We start from the raw sequence: 26,857 nt of genomic DNA, 5'->3' as shown, positions 1-26,857 counted from the left end.
GTCAGTTTGGGAGCTGTAATAAAAACACCACGCTTGTATTTGGTGTATTTTCCAGGTACAGCATTGTGCGAGCTGAACCTGTGGTGTTACACAACCCCGGGTTTGGCTGCAGGCCAGGCATTTCATGGCATCGGTTGCAGAGCCGGCTCAGTTAAACAATAAATCACTGCAGAGTCATGTTTCTGCCCCATGAGCCCAACCTCCATCAAGCTTTTTTTCCCCTGCCCTTGGACTAAAAACGAGGTACAAGCATATTAATGAGTTATTATGAAAAGACGAAGTTCAAGCCTGAAAATCCCCTTTTTCTTCAAACAGGTTTTCAGCTGTGCCAACATCATGACACTCTCACCAGTAATTCCACTTGCTTTTCTCAAATCAATCAAAATCCCGAGTCAAGACACTCTGTGATGTATGTAAACTTGGAACCCGATCTCAACTCAACTGCAGATTTCTACACAGATATTAATGACAGACGACTCCAATTTGAGATGAATTGTTAATATTCTGCACAGTTGTGGAAGATGGAAAACATTGAGCATGAGGGTTCATTACTCACATCCTTGTAGGTTGTTTGACACTGACACACTCATCTGAACAGTGTGTGTGTTACAGAGATAAGCTCCCTCTAATTCTGAAAATCTCTCACTTTACCCCAACAACTGAAACACGTACACCTTCATATGAAGAAAACCTTTGTATTATGGCTTTGACAACAAGAGTCGGGTTAAAACCAGACTGTACACATTGTTTTAAATGATTTAAATGCAAAGGTTTGTGGTAAAGTGGCTGACCACAGGAAGTACTAATCAGTTGTGTGGTCTGGAAGCTACCTTCCCTTTCCCCTGTGCCCTTCACATCACTCTTCTCCCTCCACAATAGAGATACCAGTATCACATTACTAACACTGAGGGTTAAAGGTCAATCCCATTTTTCAGCCCTCTCTTTCACTCCCGCCCCCCCACAGACCCTTTCCCAGGGGTTACAGCCTCCTGTCATCGAAATTCACATCAGTTCACGCGTGGCAAGTGACCGGTATCCGTCGGAAGCCGCGTATCTCCTCTCCCACACACAGTCCTCCACACACCCACTTTAGTGTCGCTTTGACAGACAGTTGTCCAATCTGAGGGACCACTCACACAATGGGTCGGACATGTTTAAAACACTGCTGGCCTCTTTGTGCCATTGTGTTGGTGTGTCTCTGTTACACCCTGGATTAAGTCTGTATTTGAGAGCTGTGGAGGGTTCAGGTTACAGCGAGGTAACACTGAGCTTGTGATGACCTGCTCCTGCAAAGAAAAACCAACCTGGAACCAAACCTGGAACCAAACCTGGAACCAAACCTGGAACACGGGGCTTCTCAAGATCTCAACATGAAAAAAAAACTGTTGAAAACCTTTGGTAAAAACTCAAACTCAAAAAAAAAAAAGGTTTATAAATAGGCGTCGTTCAAAATATACGACACAACCAGCAAGTGCAGTTATGACAGGAAGGAGGAAACATTAGAACATGTGACATTAAAAGCACATCACATGACTTTGTCCGTTTTAATCTTTGTGTTGTATTTAATGTCTGCCAACCGTCACATGTTGTGTTAGTTCTAGTCCATCAGTCATGAATGACAGGAACCATTTAAAGTACCTCACGACCTGAACAGTGCCAAAGCAGAGAAGAGTGGAAACTAGGATGATAATCTTTAGCTGCCTCACAATTCAGTTCAGTTACTAAAGAGAATATATCTTTATTTGTTCATTTAAAAAAATGTATTTAAAGATCAATGATTAAAGGATCAATTGTATTTACTTCCATTTGCATTTATTAACACAAAATGGAACAATAAACACAAATCTAAGGATATAAGAATATAATAAAAGAATACATTAAGGGTCACATATCAATGGGGTCATCTTCCGTGACGCGGCGTGGACGGCGCTGTTATTGGTGGAATATCTGACGTCTCTGTGACCTTTATCGTGGGAAGAAAGCGCAGGTACGTTTGAAACTTTCAACAATGTTCACAGAAAAATGACAGATAACTATAGGAGTATTTCTGTGGTGGCAATAATCCACGGGAAGAACAACAAGAAAAACATCAGCACGATGCTGTGACCAATCTGAAGAATGTGTTTGGTTCCTCTGAATAATAGGAAGCCTTAACTCTTAAAAGGTGGATAAATGGATGTTGTTTGTGGGGAACATATTGACATATTTACAGTTGATCAGGTCCTTTATAATACAAAGACTATATAAAAATAAGGACTGCTTCAAGTTACTTTTGTGAAAATTGAGGAAAAGAGGAAGAAGACAGACAAAATGTGCACCTCAAAATGCAGGAAATAGTGTGTGTGTGTGTGTGAGTGTGTGTGTGTGTGTGTGTGTGTGTGTGTGTGTGTGTGTGTGTGTGTGTGTGTGTGTGTGTGTGTGTGTGTGTGTGTGTGTCAGAGAAAGGCCATTTAGTGACAGCAGACTGCACACTGTCCTAAATCACAGCTTCTACACTGAGGAAAACCACACCCGAGCCTCACATGCATGTGGGTGAACACCAGTCTGCCTGTGATTGTGGTTTGGTTTCTCCAGCACATGATGCTTTACAACGACAGTCCGTCTCAAGATCAAATGCAGAAGCGAGGCTTAGTGTCAGTGAAAGTGACAGGTGATCATTTTCTCACATGCAAACACGTGCTTACTTCAAACTAGACTTTATATTTATAGCAAACCTCCTACTGTGGGTGTGACTTTTCTTTGTTTTTGACCGTTTATTTATGTAATATAAACTTCAACATGGACTTATTCAGAATGTTGCCGAAGCATGTGAACACAGAGGAAGTTAAGACCAGATAAACAGATAAACAGTGCATTAATAATAATGATAATGAGGATGACGATACTAATGCACATTAAATATAAAAGTTAGTTCATATCTACATTGATAATGGAAAAAAGGGGCGATTCAAACTTAAGTTTAGAGTCATTAAAAAGCAAAACTCCTTCATTTCAAAGACAAGGACTGAACTATGAGTGAACATGTGAGAGCAGTAGAGAGCCTGGCTCTCAGCAATCTTTGCACAATCAATGTCTTTCCTTGTGAACCATCTTGGAAAGCGACACCCAATTCCCCACAAATATTTGGAAAGCTTTTAAAATAATGCTAATATTTCATGCTTCCTCTGTGTGAAAGAGCCATGGGCCTCTGCCAAACAGTCAAACTCAGCCCTGATAGCCCGTTTCATGTGTCCAGTGCCAGACATTCAGACAGCACAGCTCGACAAAGGCTTGTTTGATGGATAAATCATGCTGCTCATAAAAGCCATTCGCTTCTTTATGTCCGTCTGGTGTTCACACATTCACATCCATCCATCCATCAGAACTTCAGGGTCTCTCATTACCTCGCACTTCCTCTTATCATTGGCTTCTACGCAAAGGAATCTGAGGAATCCTGGAGCTCAGTCTGTCGGTGAAGCATAAACACAGACTCATTTCTGACACGAGTGCTAAACCATTCAAAGACGCAAATGTCACTGACGACGATGTCTGCATGATACTAAAGTCCTAAACCAGCTCCCAGCTTCCCATCGCTGCCTGAGTCTGAGAACTCCACCCAGAGAAAAGTGTGCAGTTTGCTGCCTCAGCACTTCCAGACAGCTGCGGTTCACCTCGAGGTCTAACTGCATCAGCCTGGAGATGAAGCACCTCTGAGAGCCAGCGGTCCTCAGCAGGCCCCGCTGGCCTCTGACTGACACCACTGCACTGCCAGAGACATGGAGCAGGACAATAATAGCTGCTCATTCCTAATCCGTGGATCATTCCTTTATTCATTTTTCAAAATAAGGGTGTTTCTCTTTTCTTCCAGTTCCACTAACACAGGTCACGTGACCCAAAGGTTGCGTAACGTGAGCGTGACCTGTGACAGGGGAGGAGCTTCACACGGGAGGGTGACATGACCACGGAGAAAATATCATCTGTCGTGAGTCAGAAGGATATTCACAGATTTGAACTTCCACCATCAATAACATTTAAACGACTGCGGTCAAGTGAGTGACTCGACTTTCCGTGGTCAAATCAGCCGCTCCTCAATGTGAAGTGCGCTGATATTCTCTCTTTTTACGTCAATTCTACTCAAACGCTCCAATCTGGCTTTCAAAATAAAGTTCCATCAAAAGAAAAAGGTTAATTATATGTCAAAAATAATTATGTTAAATAAAACATTAGTAAAATGTATTGTATAGACTGTTTATAGTGGAGCTATAGTCTTTCATCCTGTTTTATATTGTCTCACTTGCACATGTCGTATATCATTTATATATATATATATATTTATGGAATTCATTCTATTTCTACCTTGTTGTGATTTTTGGCTTTAACCCCTAACCCTAACGCTAACAAATGAGACAAATGAGACAAATAAAGTAAAGTCTTATCTCGTTCTCGTTGTATAAAACACTTTTACTGTATAATGTGATATTTGTCGATCTTTGAAGAGGTATAAAATCCAACATTTTTATTGGTAGTATATGATTTCACTTCCCTTGGCTCACTACCTCTTGTACTTCATATACAGGTAATATTAAGAATATTTACTGTATAATTTTGGAGTTTTAGAAACTTAATTGTCCACCTCATTATGGTTGCTAAGTGAACTTTGACCCTGGGTTACTTTAAAAGCACACAGTAAAAGTACTTCATATGACTTGTGTATGAAGTACAAGAGGCACTGTGGAAAGTTAAACCATAAACTAACATATATTATAAAACATATTTTCAAAAAATAAGATAAAACTTTATAAAAATATTCCTTTATTCCTCCCATATTATTTGTAGTGTAACAGCAGCCAAAATCACAACAAGGTAGAAACAGAAGTAAAAGAGAAATAAGGTAAATAAATATGAGTATTAATAAATATTTGCAAAGAAATGTAGAAGACAGACGATATAAAAACTGTAGCTCCACTGTTTACAGTATATTTTACTAATGTTTTATTATACATCCTTATTTTACGTGGATTCACTATAATACTGTATGTTATTGTTGTTTTCACATAATAATTTCACTTTTTTCTTTTCACGACGTTGTGATCGATTTCGATAGAACTTTATTTTGAAAACTGCGAATAGGACTGCTCTGGTTTGGACCCTTTGAGTGGAATTGGCGTAAAGGAGAGAATATGGGCCATTTCTTAGAGAGAGAAATCAAAGGCAGCAGCATGGGACTTAGTTAGTGTATATCCCTTTAACTTTTAAGGGGATATACAGTAATAGTAGAAGAATGTTCACATTCCTGTGAGGCCAAACAATTCTTGCTGCATCACAATATCTGATGAAGATGCCAGTGTAACGAAGGTCACTACACTTCAGAGCACTAACATGCCCTTTAAGTCAAGTAAGAAAAGACAATGCTTAGTAAGTAGAAGAGTCAGGTGTGTCTGTCGCGTGGACGTAGGTCGACTCTCTTACGTGTGTCGATCACTGGAGTCATTGTCTGAGCTCCTCTTCTGATGACGACAGGACTGATGGTGTATGCGACTGAATGCAGCTGAATGCAGCTGTGGTGATTTTGTTACGCAAATCTAACTAACGCAATGACAATCATCCAAACATGAAGGAACTTTCAGATTGAGATTCCAGTGCATGCATATACACTCATGGACAGGTAGTTGACAGATACCAAGGTGCGGTGTGTCACAATGGAGCTATTTTAAGGAATGATGCAGGAGCTTTTGATTCTTTCCTGTAGAACGAATACAATACAACAGGCAGAACAACTGCCATGTCACACTCTCACAGGCGTGAACTCACGTATCATGCCAGTTTCTGCCACTCTGTATTATCTCTTATTTCTGCCACACTGTTCAAACTGTTACTGCCAATGAAAAGAGAAGAATGGTGCAGGGAACTACTGAGAATGAGATGTGATACAGCAGCTGGATGTTGCACTGGACCAGAGCAAAGATAAGAGCAGGGTTTATTTGATCAGCATCAATCCTCTCACTCTCCATGAACACAAACACATACTCGTCACTGACTCACACAGGCCTGTGCATGGAGCCTCTTGCTTTTAACATTTGTTTGTGCCACACAAGAATAAACTTGCTTTATCAGTCATGTATTAACAGAACATGACTGCACTGCAGGGAATGCTGGTACGTGACTCTAACAAAGCCTGATTTACATTTGTGTTTCTCAGTACATGGGAACTTCGGGTGGTGATTCGTTGCTGTCAATCAAAGTGGCATGCACAATGTCATCTCACTGGAAACAGCAAAGATGCCAGTGTGATGATGCTCAACATTTTTCACTAGATCAACACACTAGTGGAAAATTAAATGACAGCAGTTTTTCAATTCTATTTATTTCTATTCAAAACATCACATCTCAACAAGCCGTCATCAGATTTGTTTATTTAGCAACTCAATAATGACCGTACTACAGAGAGTGTGGGCTGTGGCCCCCTACTGGGTCGTGATGGTACTGCAAGTTGGCCGTAAATGTTTATCAGAGGGAGCGACAGACTCATGAATTCCAAAATTTGTGGGGGAAAAAATGGTGGAAAGATAACACACACAAACTACACTAACTAGGTAGTTAGTGTATATAATGTAATAGTAGAAGAATTCTTGTTGCATGACTCTGATTGAGACAGAGATGCGAGTGCAAAAGGGTGAGCTGAGACAATGACAATGATGGGATACAGAGCCAGATGAAGACAGAGTGACAGACAACTTCCCATTAATCACCACTTTGCCTCCGCCTCCTCCTCTTCTGACACCACAGAGCTGTCAGTCGCTGTGTTTCAGTTCATCCCCTCCAGCGACACATGAACTTGCCAGGCTCCATTTGCACAGTGTGCACATGCACGCAGACACAGACACGACTCTATGACATGCACACAAAACCAGTCTACAGCAACAATCAGTGCCATTAATGCTAACTGAGACTAATTATGATGCTGGATAAATAGCACAGGTAGAAATTCAGATGAGGGAATGAGAGGAAACCTCAAACTCTCAAATCAGTCAGCTGTTATATGACAAGTGACTCGTCAAGAAACTTTGAATTTGAAGCCTACATTATGTATATATATATATATATATATATATATATATATATATATATATATATACATATATACATATATATATATATATATATACAGTATATATATACTACAGATATATAAAGGTGTGTGTTTGAAGTGTGGGTTTGAAGTCAACATATCAAATAAAGCAAAGACTGCTTGTGGATGCATCAGGTTCAGACTTTGTCTCCTGTGCATGCGACTCTTCAAAGCAACTGTCATTCAATATTAAACGACACTTCTATCCTTTCTGTTGCTTCTATAATGTGCAATTGTCTCGCTTCTGGCATAACATTAAATGCATGACATTTTTTTTGAAGAGCTTTCAACATAATGTTCATCCTTGACTTGCCACATCAAATAAAAAGAACCATTTATAAACAGCAAAGAACACTCACTACTCTCAACTCTGAGTTTTAGACACACCTGACCACAAAATCCCTCCTGCTCTGACTGATTAGCTGGCATATTAGAGGCATGCCTCTTACCCAGAGGCCTCTGGGGCAGCTGTAAACACGACTGTCACCACTGTGCCAGTAGCGTCACTTTTACCATATTACTTAAGGAGCCAAACAAGCTGGTTGCACAGGATGTGACGAGCGACTCATTGATTGTAAACGCTTTACAAGGCAAGACTTGGCATTTATAACTTTAACAAGCAACAAGTAAAAAGCAACACAACAATCTGCAGTTAAAGCACAGCACAGGCACTTTAAAGTGAGTGAATCTCACTTCATGGATCACATGCATGAGACAAAGGAGGCACTCACTGGGAGTCAGTTATCAGTTCAAGGCTAATAAATCTCTCAACATCTTTACAAATCTGTTAGAACCAAACAAAGGGACCCATCTGGCTACATCAGAGATCAAGTCATCCTCCTATACATCACCTGGCAACCAAAACTAATCATACCCATTAGACCACAGAGCACAAACACGCCTCTGCGAAAGCTCAGATGAAGGCAGAGTGCTGGCACAGACCCACAGGTTGACAAGTGGGACTGCCAGCTCTGCACAATGGAGAGAAACAGCAGTCATGACAGTTGGGGAAGGTATGAAAGTTACCTGGAGCTTTACTCAAAGTCATGCTAGCAGCTTCAAACCACACGCCTTTTGTTTTCACGTGTGACTGTCTCGCAAAAATGCTGCTCACTTTTTTTTAAATTTGGTTTCAAACTGTGCATTTCACTTGTGGGCGAACAGCGTTGATGACTGTGGACAATCTCATTGTCTGCTATGCTGCCTCGGGGCATAGGATTCAAAAATCAAACGCAGACAAGTGCACACAAAGACAGACAGACAGACAGACAGACAGACAGACAAACAAGAGCACTTGCACCACATGTGGAGCACACCTGCATATTTAAGCCCCTCACAGTCTGCCCAGTGCTTGCTCACTCCTGTCCCAAGGGGCTGAGGAGATAAATGAGCTCATGTCACACACACACACACACACACACAGAGAGACAAGGATAATGATGAATTACAAATGTATTAGCAAACAGCCAGAGGAGCAACTCCTCTCATGTACAGCCACATGCACATTCTGCACCACAGCAAACTTTCTTGCACCTAAACAGCAAATACATAATGAAACGGATTTTTCACTTGAGGCACAACGCTGAGCCGTGAGCTCCGTGTCAGTCACTTCCTGTCTCGTGGGATCAGAGGTTAAACACTTCAGTCACTTTAAGCCCTTCCTCTGAATGATTTGAGAGAGTGGCCAAAAGTGTTTTTCTCTCTTTATTCCCGCTCCCTGTCGGCTACACATGATCCCTGTCTCATTCAACTTCTCTAACTTAAAAAAGAACGGACAAACACACAGTGTCAGAGAATATGCTGCAATACTGTGGATCCTTGATTCATCATTTATTTAGAAACAACATTTTCTATGTTCAGGTTATTATTATTTCATCGCATCAATGTAAAATGACTACATTAGAAGTTATGACTGTTGGTTTTAACATCTAAATCCCTCATTAAGGGCTTTTGGAACTCAAACAAGGTCATTTCTTATATATTTTGACATAATAATAATAATTAAAGAATGAAAATAATCCTTAACAGCAAATAACTGTAATAGAAACCACCTAGAGATTTATTTTTAATCTGTAATTTAACCTGCAACTACTTTACTGGGAAGTCACTTTGAGATTATAATTTCCTTTATAAACTTTTCAGCACATGTTTTTAATTATCTTAAGTATGTGGAAAGAACCTCCACACATGAAGAACATGAAAACTCCATACAAAGGACAGGTGACCAGGCATCCATGTCACAGGGTATTTTGATTTCCTGTGTTGTTGATATTGCAGTCAGTGTTTATTGTGTGTCTATGAATTCATTTTTCAATTCATAGTGAAAGCTTTGCACACATATTAGTAAACACCCCTGAGAACTGGATGAGGAGAAACATGAGGTTTTTCATGAGGTTCGTTTGACACCTGAGTGTTTGATCATGAGTATATTTGTCTTTTAAGCTGTTACTAGACAGCAATCATGTTCAAATAAAGGCTTTAAATAAAGGAAACCATCAACACCTCAAATGAATTAATCACAAAAACAAGGCAGTTTGCAGTTGTAACAGAAGCTCAACAGTTAAGGCATTTCTATGTTCCTGATCATCCAGAAAAGAGAATATTGTAGACATGTGATAATGATGGCCCGAGCACCTGGTGGTGCTTCAGTTAATGGTTTTATCAATGTTTATCTCCGCTTTGATCACATTTGTTGGCTTAAAAATCTATGAAAACACATGGAACCTTTCCTAAACTGCAGGACCTGGAGAAAAAACGTTTGATTGAAGGTACGAGGACTGCACAGAACTTTTTTTGGTATTAGCTCTGGTTCCTGACAACATCGTTTCATTTCACGAGTGGATGTTTACTTGCAGTCACTTTAGAGTTCCAGCATTATTAACAGAGGAGTTCACTGATTCAGGCAATGTTTCATCAGATATAAGCACATTAGGTTCACGAGCCATCATCACTATAGAACACAAAAGGAGGTCACTCCTGCCTGACTCAGTGTTGCAGCCATGAATAAACGTGCCAACACGCACAAAGCATAATGGTGCAGGTGTGTGACCAGTGCCGCCATCACCTCAGCAGCCAGTCAGCAGGGCCTCCCTGCTAATCCTCCAGTGTCACTCAACTGGATCTCAGCAGTAATCTTGCCAGACTGAAGCCGCAGTGGAACACTGCTGGCTTTAAACTGAAAACCTGACAGCTTATCTAAGGCACAACACCTCAGGGTAACCCTACACCCTCCGCTGGAGCAGCCATACAATAGCCCTCTGGGACAGTGATGAGAGAAGGACTTCCAACCTGTCAAAGACGCTGCACACACTGTGAAAGAAAAGGGGATAATACACTGGTTCATGTTGGACTCGGGTGTTCATTGGAAGCTCATTTGGATGCTTACGACTGTTGCAAACATGTGTTTCTAGTCCTGTGCCAAAAGTAAAGGTCCTTTTACTAGAATATGAGCACCCATTCAGCACCCACCAACAGGATGTAGCCAACATTACTCTTAAAGAGGTGAACTGGCCTGTTTCCAGCTGTTTAAAAGCATACAATGAGCAGCCCCAGGCTGACGACTGGATAAGCGCTGATAAGTGTATGGTACCAGACACAATGACCGGCAATCAGATACACTCAGAAAAAAAGGTTATTTTCATGTTAAGGTCAAGTATATAGGGCGGGGGAAACCTAATGTACAGGTTTGTACATTATTAATAATAATAATGATGATAAGAACTATATTATTTACACATTAAAGCTGACTGATATGAACGTTTTGTTCATAATGTCTGTATTTCTGAAAGCTGCCACTCTTTTCCTGCTGAAGATTTTGATCGCTAAATGCTTTGTTTTTGTTATTTTTCAATAGCTTTTTTTTTTTTTTTTTTAAACATAGTACTTTAAGATTCTCTGATTCATGCAATGTTTTCATGCAATGCATCAGACATAAGCACATTAGGTTCACGAGCCATCATCACTATAGAACACAAAAGGAGGTCACTCCTGCCTGACTCAGTGTTGCAGCCATGAATAAACGTGCCAACACGCACAAAGCCTAATGGTGCAGGTGTGTGACCAGTGCCGCCATCACTGGTATAATAATAAACATATTATTATTATGATTATTATTAACACAGGTGAACACAGCTCAGACAGCACTCACAGTTGCTGTGTTTCCATCGTGGCACGGTTCAGTGTGGTGCAGGGCGTGAGGTCTGGAATAGCATTTATAATGAAAACAGTACAGTACTTGGTAGGTGGGGCGAGGGCTGTAGCGTGACGTGGTGCCGTGCGACGACATCGAACACTACACAGACACAATGCAGGACATCCAGCTGTGTTTGTGGCTGTTTGCCTCGACTACCACGGGATATTTACACCAATTGCAAGGGAGGGATGTTTTTCTGTCACCCAATCAGCTGACTGTTGTGGGTGGAGCTACTGTACCGTACAGTACCAAACCGAACCATTCCAATCAATGTTCTTGTTACTGCTTTGTCCTTGTGTGTGTGTGTGAGCTGGGTTACAGGTGTGCATGTCTGAGTGAATGACGTGTGTGTGTGAGTGTCGGTGGATCCTGGGAGCTGATTGGTCCTGCACAGGAGGAATCTGAATAAGAGGCCTGAACATCGCAGCTGCAGTGGACTTCCTCAAAGCACTCACAGCCAGACTGCCAGCAGACATGTTTGTTTTACTTGGTGCTGGTGGTTTCTTGGGAGTGAATTATTTTTCACTAAAACATACGTATTATACCTGTGTCTGACCCCCATAAGACCAGACAGCTTAAAAACAATCATATTAAAACACATTCTTCCAGTCATCCCAGTAATATTGTGATTAGTGATTATTTTGATCACTATAATCGTGACAGAAAATGTCCAAATCGAACCACGCCTAGTTAAGTTTAAATAATATTCAAGTACTAAAAAGACCTTCAAATGGGAACAAGACCAGGTGAAAGCTGACTTACCACTTCAGTGGGGCGGAAGTATTTGGGGTGCACCCTAACATGTATGGCCCCCGTCTCCTTGCAGCGGCCAATCTCATCCACATCCTTTCCTTCCCACCTGGAAACAGAAAAAAAACATTTTCCCACAGCTGTTCAAAGATCCAGCTCCACGTCCCTCCATGTTATTTGTTCTGTGGTTTGTTTCTTTAACAGCTCATGCAGACAAAACATGTCAGCTGCCTTTTTTTCTCTTAATTCTACACAGCAGGCATTTGTGAATGGCAACACACAGCTTCAGCAACATGCCTGAGTCTTCCAGGACACACGAGGGGAATGCAGCATCAAAGTATTGATGCTGCATATGTAGAATAAGATCAGATTCATTTCTTTGGTTTGTGTTTAAATGAAATTGTGTTTATTATTTCTGTGTCTTGGCAAAACCAAAAAATGCTTCTCACTTTGATCATGTATGGAACAGGCGACAGAATGTTGACATGCAAATTATAACAAGTAAACCTTGTAATAAGTAAGTCATGTAGATTTGTGACTTGTGTGTTTGTGACGTGGAGGGTTGGGTGTGTACTCACACAATGGTCTTGCCCACTTCTTTGAAGGCCTTCTCCACAAACTCCCTCACACTGTGCACCTCTCCTGTTGCTATGATGAAATCATCTGGCACCTCCTGCTGCAGCATCAGCCACATGGCCTGAAAGACACACACACACACACACACAGAGAGGTTGAACTCATGGCAGATCATAAAGACAGTTTGGCGCTTCACACTGGACACTGCCCAACCCGATACTGACAGACAGGAAGTGAACCTGTGACCCCTGAGTGGGGCACTCGCCTGTGCCTCTGTCCTGACGTCATTGTGAGGGCTCATGGGATGCATAGTGTGGGAAAGGAGGACAGAGCACTCCCACAGGCTAAATGTGCTGCTGGCACATACACACACACACACACACAGAGGAAAGTCATGCACATGCTCATACACAAGCAAACAGCTCATGGTCAAGAGCAAAAATGAAGAGGATGATAACGTTTAAAAAAAATAAAGCTACAAAATCCTCCAACAGCTTGACTGGTTTCTGACTACACAACAAAGACGGCCTTCATTACAAGCCTATTTACCCCAGTGAACGATGAAAGTCTGGGCCCAGTGCTATATTAAATAACCAGTGACAGCATTTTGTGCGGTTTCATAATATTTATGGTCAGAGCTGCTGACCCCTGCCACTTCTAGCCTGATTACCAGAGACTCGCTAGGGACACAAAGACAGACAATCTAATCTCTGAGGGGCGGAACTGGCAAAAAATGATTTTATTTGTTATTATATTATATTATTATTTTGACGATAATGAAAATGACTGGATATCCTTTAAATTTTAAACAGTTGCTTGCAGATTTGGTTTTTCTTTGGTTTTTGGAAAGTCATTTTGCACATCTTTAAAACAACAATGTGAGCGTCCTCTGGTGGTTTCTTGGAGGAAATCGGAATATGTAGAAAATGAAACAAATAAAAAATAATAATACAATTATGTAATAATAACAACAACAATAATAATAATAATAACTAATAGTTTATTTCACTCACTATTGTTCTACTTTAAAATATAACTGTCTGGATGTCATATTAGGATAAAGTTAAACAGCCCTAACATAATGTAAACAATGGCGTCGGTCTAGTAGGGACATGTTGACCACACGTCAGTCAGACCAGTCATGTGATCAAGATCATGTTTATTTATCTTCTCGGGACCTTAACAAAGTATATAACTGGATCTTTAGGGGACCATGGCTGTGTATACTGATGTATACTGAATTTAATGCCAATGATTTGAAATCATGATTAAGAAACAAACCAGCTCACATTTAGTTTTGTAAAAGGAAAAAGAAAGAAAATGAAAATGTGTGTTGTTGTGACACTCTTGTGAACTAAAGTAGTACATGTTGCCTTCTTGAACATGCTCACACACACATTACAGCAGTGATGGAATGCTCTTCCTTGGGGAGGCCAGGCCATCCTATCTCAGGATCGTTTGGGGTCACCTGAATGCTCATGGCTGATAGCTCCCCTGAGCCTGACCTTTGACCTCTCACCCTCTGTCCCCTGATCAACAAACCAGTTCTCACACTGCTATATGCCAATTCGGCAACTCAGGCCGACACTAAAGCAAAAACTGAATAAAGACATTTAAATGTTTCCAATTCTTCCCACATATTTTGACTCTCTAGCTCACCAGTTGGCCGCTGAAACAGCTGAGAGCTGAGAGCTGAAACCCGGTGTCCAGAGTGTACAACAGGACCCGGAGACAGGAGACCAGAGCCTCGGTGTCGCACACGGTAAACAACGAGCCGCTGGTGTGTTTTAATCCACTTGGAGCCAAAATCTGCGGCTAACAGCTGAGCGGCTAACAGTTGGTGCGGCTAAAAACAAACAGGCATTACGTCACCAACTCAACTTTTACTTTGTAGTAACGAGTAAGACGGTTAAGGGAAATGTGTCGGAGTAAAAGTACACATTTTATTTAGGAAATGTAGTGGAGTAAAAGTAAAAGTTGTCAGAAATATAAATATAGAAGTAAAGTACACAAATGTGAAGTACAGTAACGAAGTAATTGTACTTTGTTACATTACAACACTGTGAATGTATGCACAGGTTTCCAGTGAACGGGCACTGTCAGGTAATCACTTCATTTATTATAATAGCTGATTATTAAAGTGTAAGTTTGAAGTGTTAACTTTATGTTGCATCACAAACATAAGCTAAAATGCATGCGTGTGCACACATATTAACATATTATCTTAGTCAGATGTTAAACCCTGACATCCCTGCATTATGTGGCGAGAACCCTGTGCCTCCTTTCCCCCTCTCTCTTCTGCCAACCCTCCTCACGAGCTCAGTCTCTCTCAGGACTGCTCTGCTTCATTAGCGATCTGATAAACGGCTCGGAGGTTGAGCCGTTCACACTGTTCACATGGCCACAGGATGACCCCCATCACACACTCAACGACCCCTTTGATCACCTCCACTCCTTCACCTGAATTATATTCTGACACCAACTAATGAGTAAATGCCACAGACTAGAAAAACGTATATATCTGCAATAACATCCATTTCTTTTTGTCTGTTTCCCAATATATAGCATTAACCCAAAGCCGTAGAAAAAAATTAAAACAATAATGAATAAAATAAGCATGACTCCGCAATAATGTCTAGAGAATAGTAGGATTGCTGCCATGACTGTATTTTATTTAATTCTTGCCATATGTCCCTGTCAATAGAGCACAAATAGAGCAAAAGCAGAGCTACTAAGCTGCGGGAAATTCCCCAGTACAAACCCAAGGCAGCCTGCTGTCTCAGTGTAGGTTACAAAGTGCAATCTCACAACTGCAAATACGCTGTTCCAAAACTAACCTCAGCAGCGCTGAAGCTGAATGACACTGAATGAGCTCTTAGCAAAAAAATGAGAGTCCTAAGAGTGAAAACGATCCCGATTATCAGTTTGCTTTCTGTTTAAACGGCATTTCTCAGAAAAAGAAAAACCAAACCACAGGTTAGCTCATCCACACATCCCTGACCTCTCCGTCTTCCTTTCTCCCCCTGTGCGTCTCACCTCCCTCTGAATCCCAGCCTTTAATGACCCCATGGTCCTCCGTCTCTGACTGCTTGACTACAGCTGACATGTGGAATGGCTCATAGTTAACACTTAATGGAGCTGCTATTATGGCTACAGAGAGGTATGAGCCTCAATCACGGTCTGCTAATGCCATTAACCCCAGGCTTTTACACACAAACCTCAGTGTACTGCTATTCAACATCCATCCATTATCTACCGCTTTATCCTCCACCGGAGGGTCGCGGGTGACATAGGGCGATAGGTGGGGTCACACCCTGGACAGTTTGTCAGTCCATCGTAGGGACACACACACATAGAGACAACAACAGGCAGAAAGTTTGTTTTCTGTCCTGCGTGTGTTTTGGGGTTTGTGTGTGTTTTCTGTCCTGCGTGTGTTTTGGGGTTTGTGTGTGTTTTCTGTCCTGTGTGTGATTTAGGGTTTGTGTGTGTTTTCTGTCCTGCATGTGTTTTGGGGTTTGCGTACGTTTTCTGTCCTGCATGTGTTTTGGGGTTTGTGTGTGTTTTCTGTCCTGCTTGTGTTTTGGGGTTTGTGTGTGTTTTCTGTCCTGCGTGTGTTTTGGGGTTTGTGTGTGTTTTCTGTCCTGCGTGTGTTTTGGGGTTTGTGTGTGTTTTCTGTCCTGTGTGTGTGATTTAGGGGTTGTGTGTGTTTTCTGTCCTGCATGTGTTTTGCGGTTTGTGTGTTTTCTGTCCTGCTTGTGTTGTGAGGTTTGTGTGTGTTTTCTGTCCTGCGTGTGTTTTGGGGTTTGCGTATGTTTTCTGTCCTGCATGTGTTTTGGGGTTTGTGTGTGTTTTCTGTCCTGCTTGTGTTTTGGGGTTTGTGTGTGTTTTCTGTCCTGCGTGTGTTTTGGGGTTTGTGTGTGTTTTCTGTCCTGCGTGTGTTTTGGGGTTTGTGTGTGTTTTCTGTCCTGTGTGTGTGATTTAGGGGTTGTGTGTGTTTTCTGTCCTGCATGTGTTTTGCGGTTTGTGTGTTTTCTGTCCTGCTTGTGTTGTGAGGTTTGTGTGTGTTTTCTGTCCTGCGTGTGTTTTGGGGTTTGCATATGTTTTCTGTCCTGCATGTGTGATTTAGGGTTTGTGTGTGTTTTCTGTCCTGCGTGTGTTTAGGGGTTTGAGTATGTGTTCTGTCCTGTGTGATTTGGGGTTTGCGTATGTGTTCTGTCCTGTGTGTGTTTTGGGGTTTGTGTGTGTTTCTGTCCTATGTGTGTTTTGGGGTTTGTGTTTGTTTTCTATCCTCCGTGTGTTTTGGGTCGTTGCCGTGCATTTGCCACCGTAGAAACCCCCCTAAAATGACCAAATGCTGTAGTACAGGCTTGTAACGTAGTGCTGTACCACTGCTACCTCAAAAGCAGAGAAGAAGACGTTGAGCATGCACATAATTATGTGCACAAACTTTTTTCTGATGAAAGCTTTATTCAAATAAGTATACATGACGTGTATACAATCACAGAAACAGAGTGAAGAAAGCCAGTTTAAAATCACCTGAGTCTGATGGAATCAATGTGTCTTCTTTCAGATTTGACATGGTAGATGTGCGAATAGTTTGTAAGAGGCTGCAGCCTCACGGTCACACCACTACAGAGAATGAGCAGAGGTGGCTTTTCCAGATCTTTTGTAGCTTAAGAGGTTCTCAACTCTGTTCCACAACACGCTTGCAAGGATGCCAGACAAGAATGTTGAAGTCTAAAAAATAAGATGAAAAGTGTTGTTTTTTTGGTGTGGGCCAGAGGGAAATGCTGGACTTGATGTAGACGCAGCTCCAGCGCCAGCCTTTCCCACTTCATACCACTGATAATAAGATTAATGACGTGCACTTACAGCTATGAACATCTGTGAGGGTGTGCAGACACAAGAACATTACCAGGCACAGCTCAGAGCTCTGTCACAGATCGGCTCAATCATGGTCTCACTAGCGTACGTCATAGCCCGGTTTTATCAGCTGGGTCTCAGACCTACATCCATCATGACGACTACTTCCTGGATAAACTGGAAATCATCTGCAGCCATCTTGCTCTGAGATTAGGCAAACAGTACTGATATAATGACTCCAGAATAACCAAGGCCCCAGCATCGACACCAGAGGCATGATTCCTTCTTACCTCAAACTATGTGTGCATTATTTGTATCACAGCAATTTAGAAAATGACAAGCAACACAACAAAGTTCCTCTTTACACTCACTGACACAGTCTTAACCTTCACTCACTTTGACTTGGCCAATGATTAAGATCATATTATACTTCCATCATAAACTGCCAAGACAGAATTCTGTCGTTGTGTGCCAAAAACATAGATTTTCAGCAGTTTTTCTGATAATGAAAAAACACACAAACCAGAAGAATATGTACCAAGGCATGTGATATGGTTTGATAATGTTATTGTTATCGAGTCTGCCAGTGATTTCACTTTGCTCTGCAGACACATATGACAAGGACACCACATCCAGTAGACTCCCAGTACCGGTCCCAAACCCAGATAAATGGGAAGGACTTTTTTTAATTGAACATTTCTTACGTACAATACAACACATGAAAGTAAGACACTTTTTTGAACATACAAAAAGTAAGTTAGATAAACTAAAAACATTGAAATACAAATTATAAAATATCAGTCAATCAATAATTAATAGAAAAGGATATCAAATCAAAAGGGTTTGCCATTTCTAACATTTCTGGAAGTGTATTATCAAATAAAGTGTCATTCCAACTAATTAACACCTTTAGCTAACTACTTAGCTTGTGAGGTTTATTCCAGCCAAACACGTACAAGAATTGCATGTGGGTCAATCTGTGTAATCAGCACAATTATCAGGTAAAAAGTAGATTGTTTGTTTCAGTTCTGTTCAGTTTTTTCAACAAGGTCTATTAAATGTTTGTTTGTGTGTGACAGTGGAAAAAAATGCCAGAAAAGTTTGATTGCTTAAGTCGTTATTATATAACTCCAACTCTTTAAATATCTAGTCATTGCAAATTTCATAGCCCGTGATTCAATCTACATTTTACCTGATAATAAGCTAAATAAACCATATGCCTTTAGAACAAAGTAGTAAAGGTGTTAATTAGGTGAAATAACCCTTTACATGATAATGCACTTCCAGAAATGCAGTTAGAAACTGCAAACCCTTTAGACTTGATATAATTTCTTATTTTATTTTAATTTAAATTTATTATTATATATTTATTATTGATTTCTTTTTATAATTTGGGTTATTTTTGTCCGTCGTTAGGTGTCACTGTTGAGGAAACTGCCTGAAACTACAAGTATTGGCACCAACGTGGCAGAAGTGAGAGCGAGTCACAAGACATCACCTGACATGCAAACTCAGCAAAGTAAACCTCCAAATTGATCATTTATCAGAACACTGTGCTTTTTTATTTACCCTGTCAACATGTACAACTCAGCACATCATTTTCAAATCTTTAAAATAGCGACATATAACTGCCACACCGTGCAGATGAAGCAGCTGATGAAAAAGCATTCATAGGCAAAGTGATGGCCTAGAGAAGTGGATATGAAGTTGGTGAGCAGATGAAACATGCTGGTGGGCTCAGAAGTTTCCAACAAATGACTTTTCCTTTCCACATCATATATTCCCACATTCTTTGACTGTGCTCAGTTTTTATTTCTCTGTGCAGGCAACACAGTCTCTGATGGTCTCATAGTGAGTCACACAAAGGGCAAGGCTGGATCATGCACAACCACACACCAGACCAGACCTAACCAGACAAGGCCAAAGTGGACCAGGCCAAACAAGGCCAACCATGGGTAACTCACATCACATCACAGAACTTTACGTCATCATTTCTAAATTTGTTTGGCACACATGTATATTACTTAATTTAGCTCTATATTATCACACACACACACACACACGGCTGCCTTGGAGCTGTGATTTTTAGCAGACATGATTGAAGCTCCTCCTCTTCACTGTAACCCGCATGCATGCACACACACACACTCAAAGATTTGCAGAATCATTATGACACTGCATTGACTTCCATTTATTTGGACACCCTAAACGAAGCGTTATGCCTAATTTGAACCATAACCAGTTAATGACTAACCCTAACCTAACCGCAATTCAAATCTTAGACCTAAACTTTGTTAGTTCCTCAGATATTAGGTTCTCCTTTTCCAACGTTTGCCCTACGTTTGCGATTCGCGTCATTTGACTCAGCGTCTTGATCGTCTTCAAGAAAGAATATCTCTATGTTTTAATCAAAGGGAGGGAAGGGCTCCCAAATGTCATTTACTATTTAAGTCTAACACACACACTCAACTCACACCCATGCATATACACACACACACACACACACACACACACAGGTTGGGCCCAGCTCCATCAAATGTGGACAAAGCAGCTGATTCTTGGAGCTCATCGGGTCATTTTTACACTGTGAGAACATGAAAAACACATTTCTCAAAGGAGCCCTCTCATTTGGTGTGGGTGTGTTGCCGTTTCAGGGGGAAACAGGGTTAGGAACACACACATGCACAAATACACCAGTACAGGCACATTAAATAGAGCGGCTCCGTCTAATCTGTCATGGTGATGAATAGACAGTGAGTGGGTTTAAAGGGAACTGAAGTGTTTAAAAAACACAATGAAGGTGGTAAACTTTATACAGGGTTCCTACACATGTTTCACAATATTCACAATATTTAGTAGTTGAATGTTCAGACTTCCTCAACTGGTTGAATTTGAACTCCGACACCAACACACACACAACCTCTGACCTCAGAGCTGTAACTATGAGAGTCACTGTTAAGGCCTTTATCTGTGACTCACAACAATGTCTGCCATCCTGTCACTCTTACTGTATGTACACACACACGGGTGTGTGTGTGTGTGTGTGTGTCCTCGGTTCACTCTGTATGGTTTGTATGTTTCCAACCACAGTGATCTCACATAAGATGTTATCAGCCTGTTTACTGCTTCTCTGCTCCACTGGTGTGTGTGTGTGTGCGTGGGTGTGCGTGCGTGCGTGCGTGCACGTGTGTGTGTGTGTGTGTGTGTGTGTGAGAGAGAGAGAGACTGATTTCAACAAGCCAAGTTTAAGATTTATGGAACTAATCACCCACTGCAGGGTAGGGCTGGTAGGGGAAGGTGCAGATTGATTCCTACCCTGTGAACATGAATCACATTTTTCCACATATTCAGAAAGCTGTTAGCTGCATCTATGGAAGCACAGGGGCCGTAAGGGCCCAGTGTGGGCTGCCATCAAAACAAGAGGCATGTCAGGACTGCAGGTCAGTAATCATCTGACAATAACAGTTTGGAGAGCACTTGGTTTTTACAGCCAAAAGTGGAGAGTTATGACATCAAATCCAGACAGACAGGAGTGTGGCTCAGGCTCATGTTCACACTGTTCCTTTAAAGCTCCCACATACACACCACATGACTGACATTGCAGTAAAAATACAGTATTATTTCAATAAATGCAGTCTGGATGCAACTGCAGAGGGTTAATAATATAACAGGCTATTCCTCACGCCTTTACGTATACCTTTATTTCTATTTTGTCACGTTCACCCAGAAGCAGGTGAAGAAATGCATTATTGCTCATCTTTCCATCGCTGACCTCTGCAGCTTAGGGGTTGAACATTGTGTCTCTAGCCTGTCCATTCAAATGTCATGCTGAACCTGTTACATGTTGCAACACACCAGTCCTTTGTCTAGATGAATTATAATCCACGTCTAACCCAGCAATCAGCCATTTTCAACTGGCATTGATCTGGTCCCGAGCCCAGATCAATGTAAGTGTTGTGTTAGGAGCTTAAACATCACTGCCAAAAAATCAGTGAAAACGCCGGTGATCTGCTGTGGTGACCCCTAGAGAGGGAGGAGCCAAAAGAGGGAAACGCAGAGGAAAAAGTAGTGAGTGACATTGCTCGGTTGGCTGACTGGTGGTGATGATAAATGGCAGTTGGCAATCACAACATAGCTTTTCTGCAGAACTTCCTCGGTAACTGAGCGTCCACCACCACCACCCTCCTTCCCCTGATATGAGGTGAGCTACAGTAGTTCATATTCCATTATGCAACGGTCCATTTTGACCAAACATGGTTATTTTTCAACAGTGTGTCCCCTGCAGTCTACACATACGTCTACAAAGTGGTGGACCCAGCACTCATCCTGGGTTAGGAAGCCCTGAAGACAACCAGCTGGATCTGCTTCAGAATGTGACATCACCAGCCTGGTGGGCTTTTGATTTGGGGTCGAAAGCCGTGGCACCCACTGAGCGGAAAACTCGGACATGCCAAGTTCATGGTCCAGAATGTTCTCTACTCTTTCACGGGAGATGCATACAGCATTGGCTATCTGATTACAGCTACAGTAAACGTCTGTCATTAGAATTGTGTCAGTATTTTCAATCAAAATATCAATTTAATCATTCAAAAATGTTGTATTTTATTGTTTGAAAATACACTTGTCTTTGCGCCGTGGTTTTTTTGTTTGTGGGCGGGGACTTAGGCAGCTGCCTGCTGATTGGCTTCCGCTGGGACGTCACACTCATGACTCTTTCAGTGACGACACTCTGCCAAACAGCAGCCGTCAGATTTCAGTATCAGCTCAGCTCACGTGGATCCTCACCAGAGCACCAGGTTCTATTCCTCATGATAGTAGTCGAGTGAAGCGGAGTCGTGCGAGAACTGCACCATTATGGTCTGCTCTGAAGAAATAGTGCTGCTTGTACTGCTGTCACAATCATGGCATTTAGTTGGCAAATAATTGTGATTGCTGACGGACTGGCTTGTGTTTATTTTATGTTATAATGATACTATTAGTATAGTATGATTAAATAATTCTAATTCACTTTAAGAAGAAGGAAGACTTAAAACAGTAAAACGTGGGTCTAGTGAATTCTGTAGTGATGGTGTTTCTGTCTGTTTTATTTGTGGTATTATTGTTTTTGACTAACAAACCTGACAAAGCAGTGATGTCATCAATAACTCATCCACGATGCACATACTGTATGTGCATACTGTATGGAAAGTCAGCCAACTCAAGATTATATTACCTTCACAGGTGGTGACGCTCATGTTCTGTCATGTTCTCACGGGAGTCCAACCTGACTTGATGATGCACTGCAGACACTACCATAGTCTAAGCCCCACCCCCTTTACTTGGACCATGGACAGTATAAAGTGATGGGAAGATACGTGAGTGTAAAAGGAATCAAGGGACGCTAAAGAAACTAAATCTAAGATTACATTGAAAAAGAATACAGATTAAAGGCAACATGTTGAGAGGAAACAACGACATTTGTTAACGGCAGATGATATCAGATTACTGTTGTTTTGGGATTTTCTTTGGTGTTAGTGTGTGTGTGTGTGTGTGCATTTGCTTTGTACGAGGAGCAAAGTTATGGTGACAAACAGCAACGGTCAGAGTCAGGTTCTCTGCTGCTGGTTCAGCGACATTTGGTTTTTAGAAAAATATAAATCCACAGCTCAACTGTATGATCTTTCTGACTCAACCAAGTGCCGTGTACGAAAAACAACAACAACCATTATTAATAAAACAGTAGTTGTCCTTATCCCTCAGACAACACGGACTCAGTCAGATTTTTGGGGACATGTGGGAAACTGGCCATTCATCAGTTTCACAAAACACGAAATGGGAACAACGTAATATTTTAAAAACAGAAAAAAATCCCCTTCCGTCCTCCATCTGTTTTATCTGCCTCCAGAGCAACTGTTGATTAGTTAACGTTATCTGACCACTGCAGCAGGGGCGCACACACACAGCCACAGCCACACACGCACAGAAAGACAATTTCCTGCTGCTGCTTCATCACATCATTATCTCATCACTGGCTAACATATAGATGCATCAGAGAGTGAGCTACACAGATAAAATGATGAAAGGTGAATAAAGTCAGACAGGATTAAACGGAAAAAGAGAAAGAATCCAATGTTTCTACGTGTCAAGACAAGTGAGTCACGTGACGTCAATGTAACTATATCCCAAACTCGCATACTCTTGCATGATGAAAGTAATATCAGCATTAACTGTATAATACTGGCACACATTCACTCAGTTTGTGTTTCTTTCTCAATTTGTTCAATAATTCTACCTTAAAGGCAATTCTATTAAATCCCAGTAACATTAAGAATATAGTTACTAATGAACAGTGTTAACTTGCCGACACACACACACACACACACAGTATATTGGTCAGTAGATACCTTTAAAGTTGAAAGTATTATTTAAAGGATATTTGATCAGTGTGGTTACTCCCCTGTCTGTAATGAAGCTCTCTGTTGCCTGGGCGACAGGCCAGCTTTGTCCATATATCGTGTACTTTCTACTTTTCTTACCAACTGCTGTGGCTGGAAAATCGGCCCCGATGCCAAACTGAACGAGTGTATTTATGTTTAACTTCAATTTCACACTGTGCCGTGAACTCTTGTCAAACTGAGAGGCTTAACATTGACTGACAACCAAGACAACTGTTCAAACACTGGGTTGAATCTTCTAATAGGGAGTTCAGCTTGTTACCCTTTGGTTACATTTGTGACTACATCGTCATCTAGAGGTGTTTTGTTTGGGTAAGTTTTTAAGTTTTTTACAAATTTCTTAGGCAATTTCTCTGCAAAATACACGGTAATGATTTTCAGAGGCAGAGACGAAAACTCACCAAACTCAAGTTGGTGCTGCGATGCCCAAGAGTCTGTGCTGAGCAGTGCTGATACTGAGCCGCTAACATCGGGACTTTCACACACACACACACAAACTGAATGGGCCAAATGAAACTTAAAGGACAAATAATTACCCGTCAGTGTCATCACTGCACGTCGCTCTGTGGCCACACACACACACACACACACACACACACACACATGCACCATGCTCATGTCCTCTCAGCCCTTTGTGTGTGTGTGTGTGTGTGTTTTCCTGTAATGTGTCCAGCGTGTAAGAGAAAACCAGAGTAATGTCAACAATAGAGGGTGTTTGTGTGTGCATTGAAGTTAGTGTCTCCACATGTTAAGCTGTGGAAACAGATGCTTCAGTCCCTGGTTGTGTATATGTGTGTGTGTGTGTGTGTGTGTGTGTCTATATTGGAGTCTTGTGGCTGTTGTTGTACAGACAGCCCCAGAGGGGTACACGCACAATAAAGCAGCAGTGCAGTTCAGCCATTTTCAGAGGTTCAGGCTGACCTCTGTAAATTCTTCACATATGGCTTTCTGGGCGTCAAAGGTTCTCACAGTCTGAACTGTAGCCTCTTTGAAATACACTGGGAAAACAATATGGCACAGTAGCCGTGCAGAGTTAACTCACAACAGCTCCAGCTGAAAGAGGGGGACCTCCCATGTGAGCCACAAGCCTGTGAAGGTTTACTTTTTTGCTCCAGCATTGAGTGTTTTTCCGTTAATGACACCTTCTACAATCGCACACTGAATCAGGAACACAAACTCAGGGCCTGTCCACAGTAAAATGAGTCTAAAAGATTTTTTATTATGTTGACATTTCATCCACACAGAAATGCCATTTTGGGAGCCCTGAAAATCTCAAAAGTCACTATTGCTTTTTCATGTAGACAACCAAATACAACTACTACACTATCTTTGCCATTGTCATCTTCCTCTTCTTCTGTTTAGAGATTGTTTGGTCTTGTTCACTTTGTTATCTATTATTTTATTTCCTTAGTCACCCTGGCTTTCTTCATCCTGTCTCTGTTTCTGTGATTGAATTGTAATGCATACCATTCAAATAAAGCTTATAACACTAATAATAATAATGATAATTAAAAAAAAAGTACAGCTCCACACTCCTTCATAATTTTCATTCCCACCATCTTTGACTTTCTCTAAAGTGGATCCATCCCATGTGCAGTAACTCCGCCCTTTTGCCCAGAGGGAGACGCTACTGGAAGTCACAATCTCATTAGACAGCCCTCTTCCTCTGGAGAAAGAGGGATACAGTTAAGGATGGAGAATGAAAGAACCCCTGTGTTTGTTGTTTTAAAGGTCCAGTGTGGGAGAAATGATTTTAATCTACCAGAAATTGGTGAAAAACCATTATACTTTTTTACAAAATATACAGTATGAGTTGAAATCACGAAGAAGCCACTCCATGCTTCAGATCACATTGAACCAATTCCAAGTTAAAGAAGACAGATGACCTCTGGTCATGAAGCAGGAGAGGAGAATTCTCTACTCTACTTTCTCCAGAGTTTATGAACAACTAACGGATGGATTATTTAGAGAGTGGCAGGACATGAGAGTAACTGGACACCTTGAGGGGAACAGACACTGTAGTTACTTCTGAGATGATGACATGATACCAGCGATGAAAAGAAAGCTCCTCAAACCTCTTATTAACCTTCTATCTTTTTATGAGGCGAGTTTTCATTATCATCGTTAATCTACGTTGCATTAGTGTTCGTTCAAATACAGGGATTAAAAAAAAATGTTCATGCTGGACGCTGTCTTTTAATAACCCTCTGTGTGTTTCAGAACGTTACATGGCTACATTGTTATTATCTATAGCTCAGTATTGTTGTTTTAAAATGCAAATGTTACACACAGTGAAACTTGTGTTCGATCAGATGATTGTATTATAAGCTGTGAGGGAGCATGTGAGCGTCTGCTATTAACATGAATAACAAACCAACCTGATGTGCAGGGCCATTGCTAAGCTTTTGGGGGGCCCCAAGCCTAATTGGTTATAAATGTGCTTGAATGACACAGCTTTGACTGTGATGCTAATGATTTAGCAACTAGCTGAGCATCATCATTCAGCTCATTCAGTAACAGACTGAACCATCCACACCAATGTAGTTTATTTCATTTGATATTAGAAATGTGTATCTATCTTTGATCCTTCTAACTCTTAAGTATCTTGTCTTTCTTGTTTCACATTTAATTTTATTTTTCTCTGGGAACCCTCTGGGGCCTCTTCAAAGAACCCTTGGGGCTCTCAAGTTTTTGGGGTAGGGGGCTGACATCTGTGAAACAGACAAATGCAACGATTAATATATGCATGGCCAGGATATAAAATCTAAATATCACAACTAAAAGTAGCCTCCGGACTAAAATGGACGATGAAACTGTACTTACTGCAACTGCAAACTGTTATTTCAAAAAGAAAGGAAACAACAAAAACAGATGATAGAATATGACTACACTAGTGCAAGGACAAGAAATGATAACAGAATAAGCCACACCCCT

The 26,857-nt window shown here is 41.2% G+C and overlaps 1 protein-coding gene across 1 annotated transcript in view; it reads right to left on the bottom strand.

Annotated features, from left to right (window-relative positions):
- Positions 1 to 26,857, bottom strand: part of gmds (GDP-mannose 4,6-dehydratase) — a 133,173-nt gene that overhangs the window by 11,106 nt on the left and 95,210 nt on the right. The window contains exons 8-9 of the mRNA XM_058638505.1: positions 12,629 to 12,747; positions 12,063 to 12,159 (exon numbers count right to left, since the gene is read on the bottom strand). Coding sequence (XP_058494488.1) covers positions 12,063 to 12,159; positions 12,629 to 12,747 — 216 coding nt within the window. The remainder of the gene's footprint in view (positions 1 to 12,062; positions 12,160 to 12,628; positions 12,748 to 26,857) is intronic.

This window comes from Solea solea, chromosome 9 (genome assembly GCF_958295425.1).
Source record: "Solea solea chromosome 9, fSolSol10.1, whole genome shotgun sequence".
In the NCBI taxonomy this organism is placed as follows: domain Eukaryota; kingdom Metazoa; phylum Chordata; class Actinopteri; order Pleuronectiformes; family Soleidae; genus Solea; species Solea solea.
The sequence above is the reverse complement of the archived record's forward strand: the minus strand, read 5'-3'. Positions and strand labels throughout refer to the sequence as shown.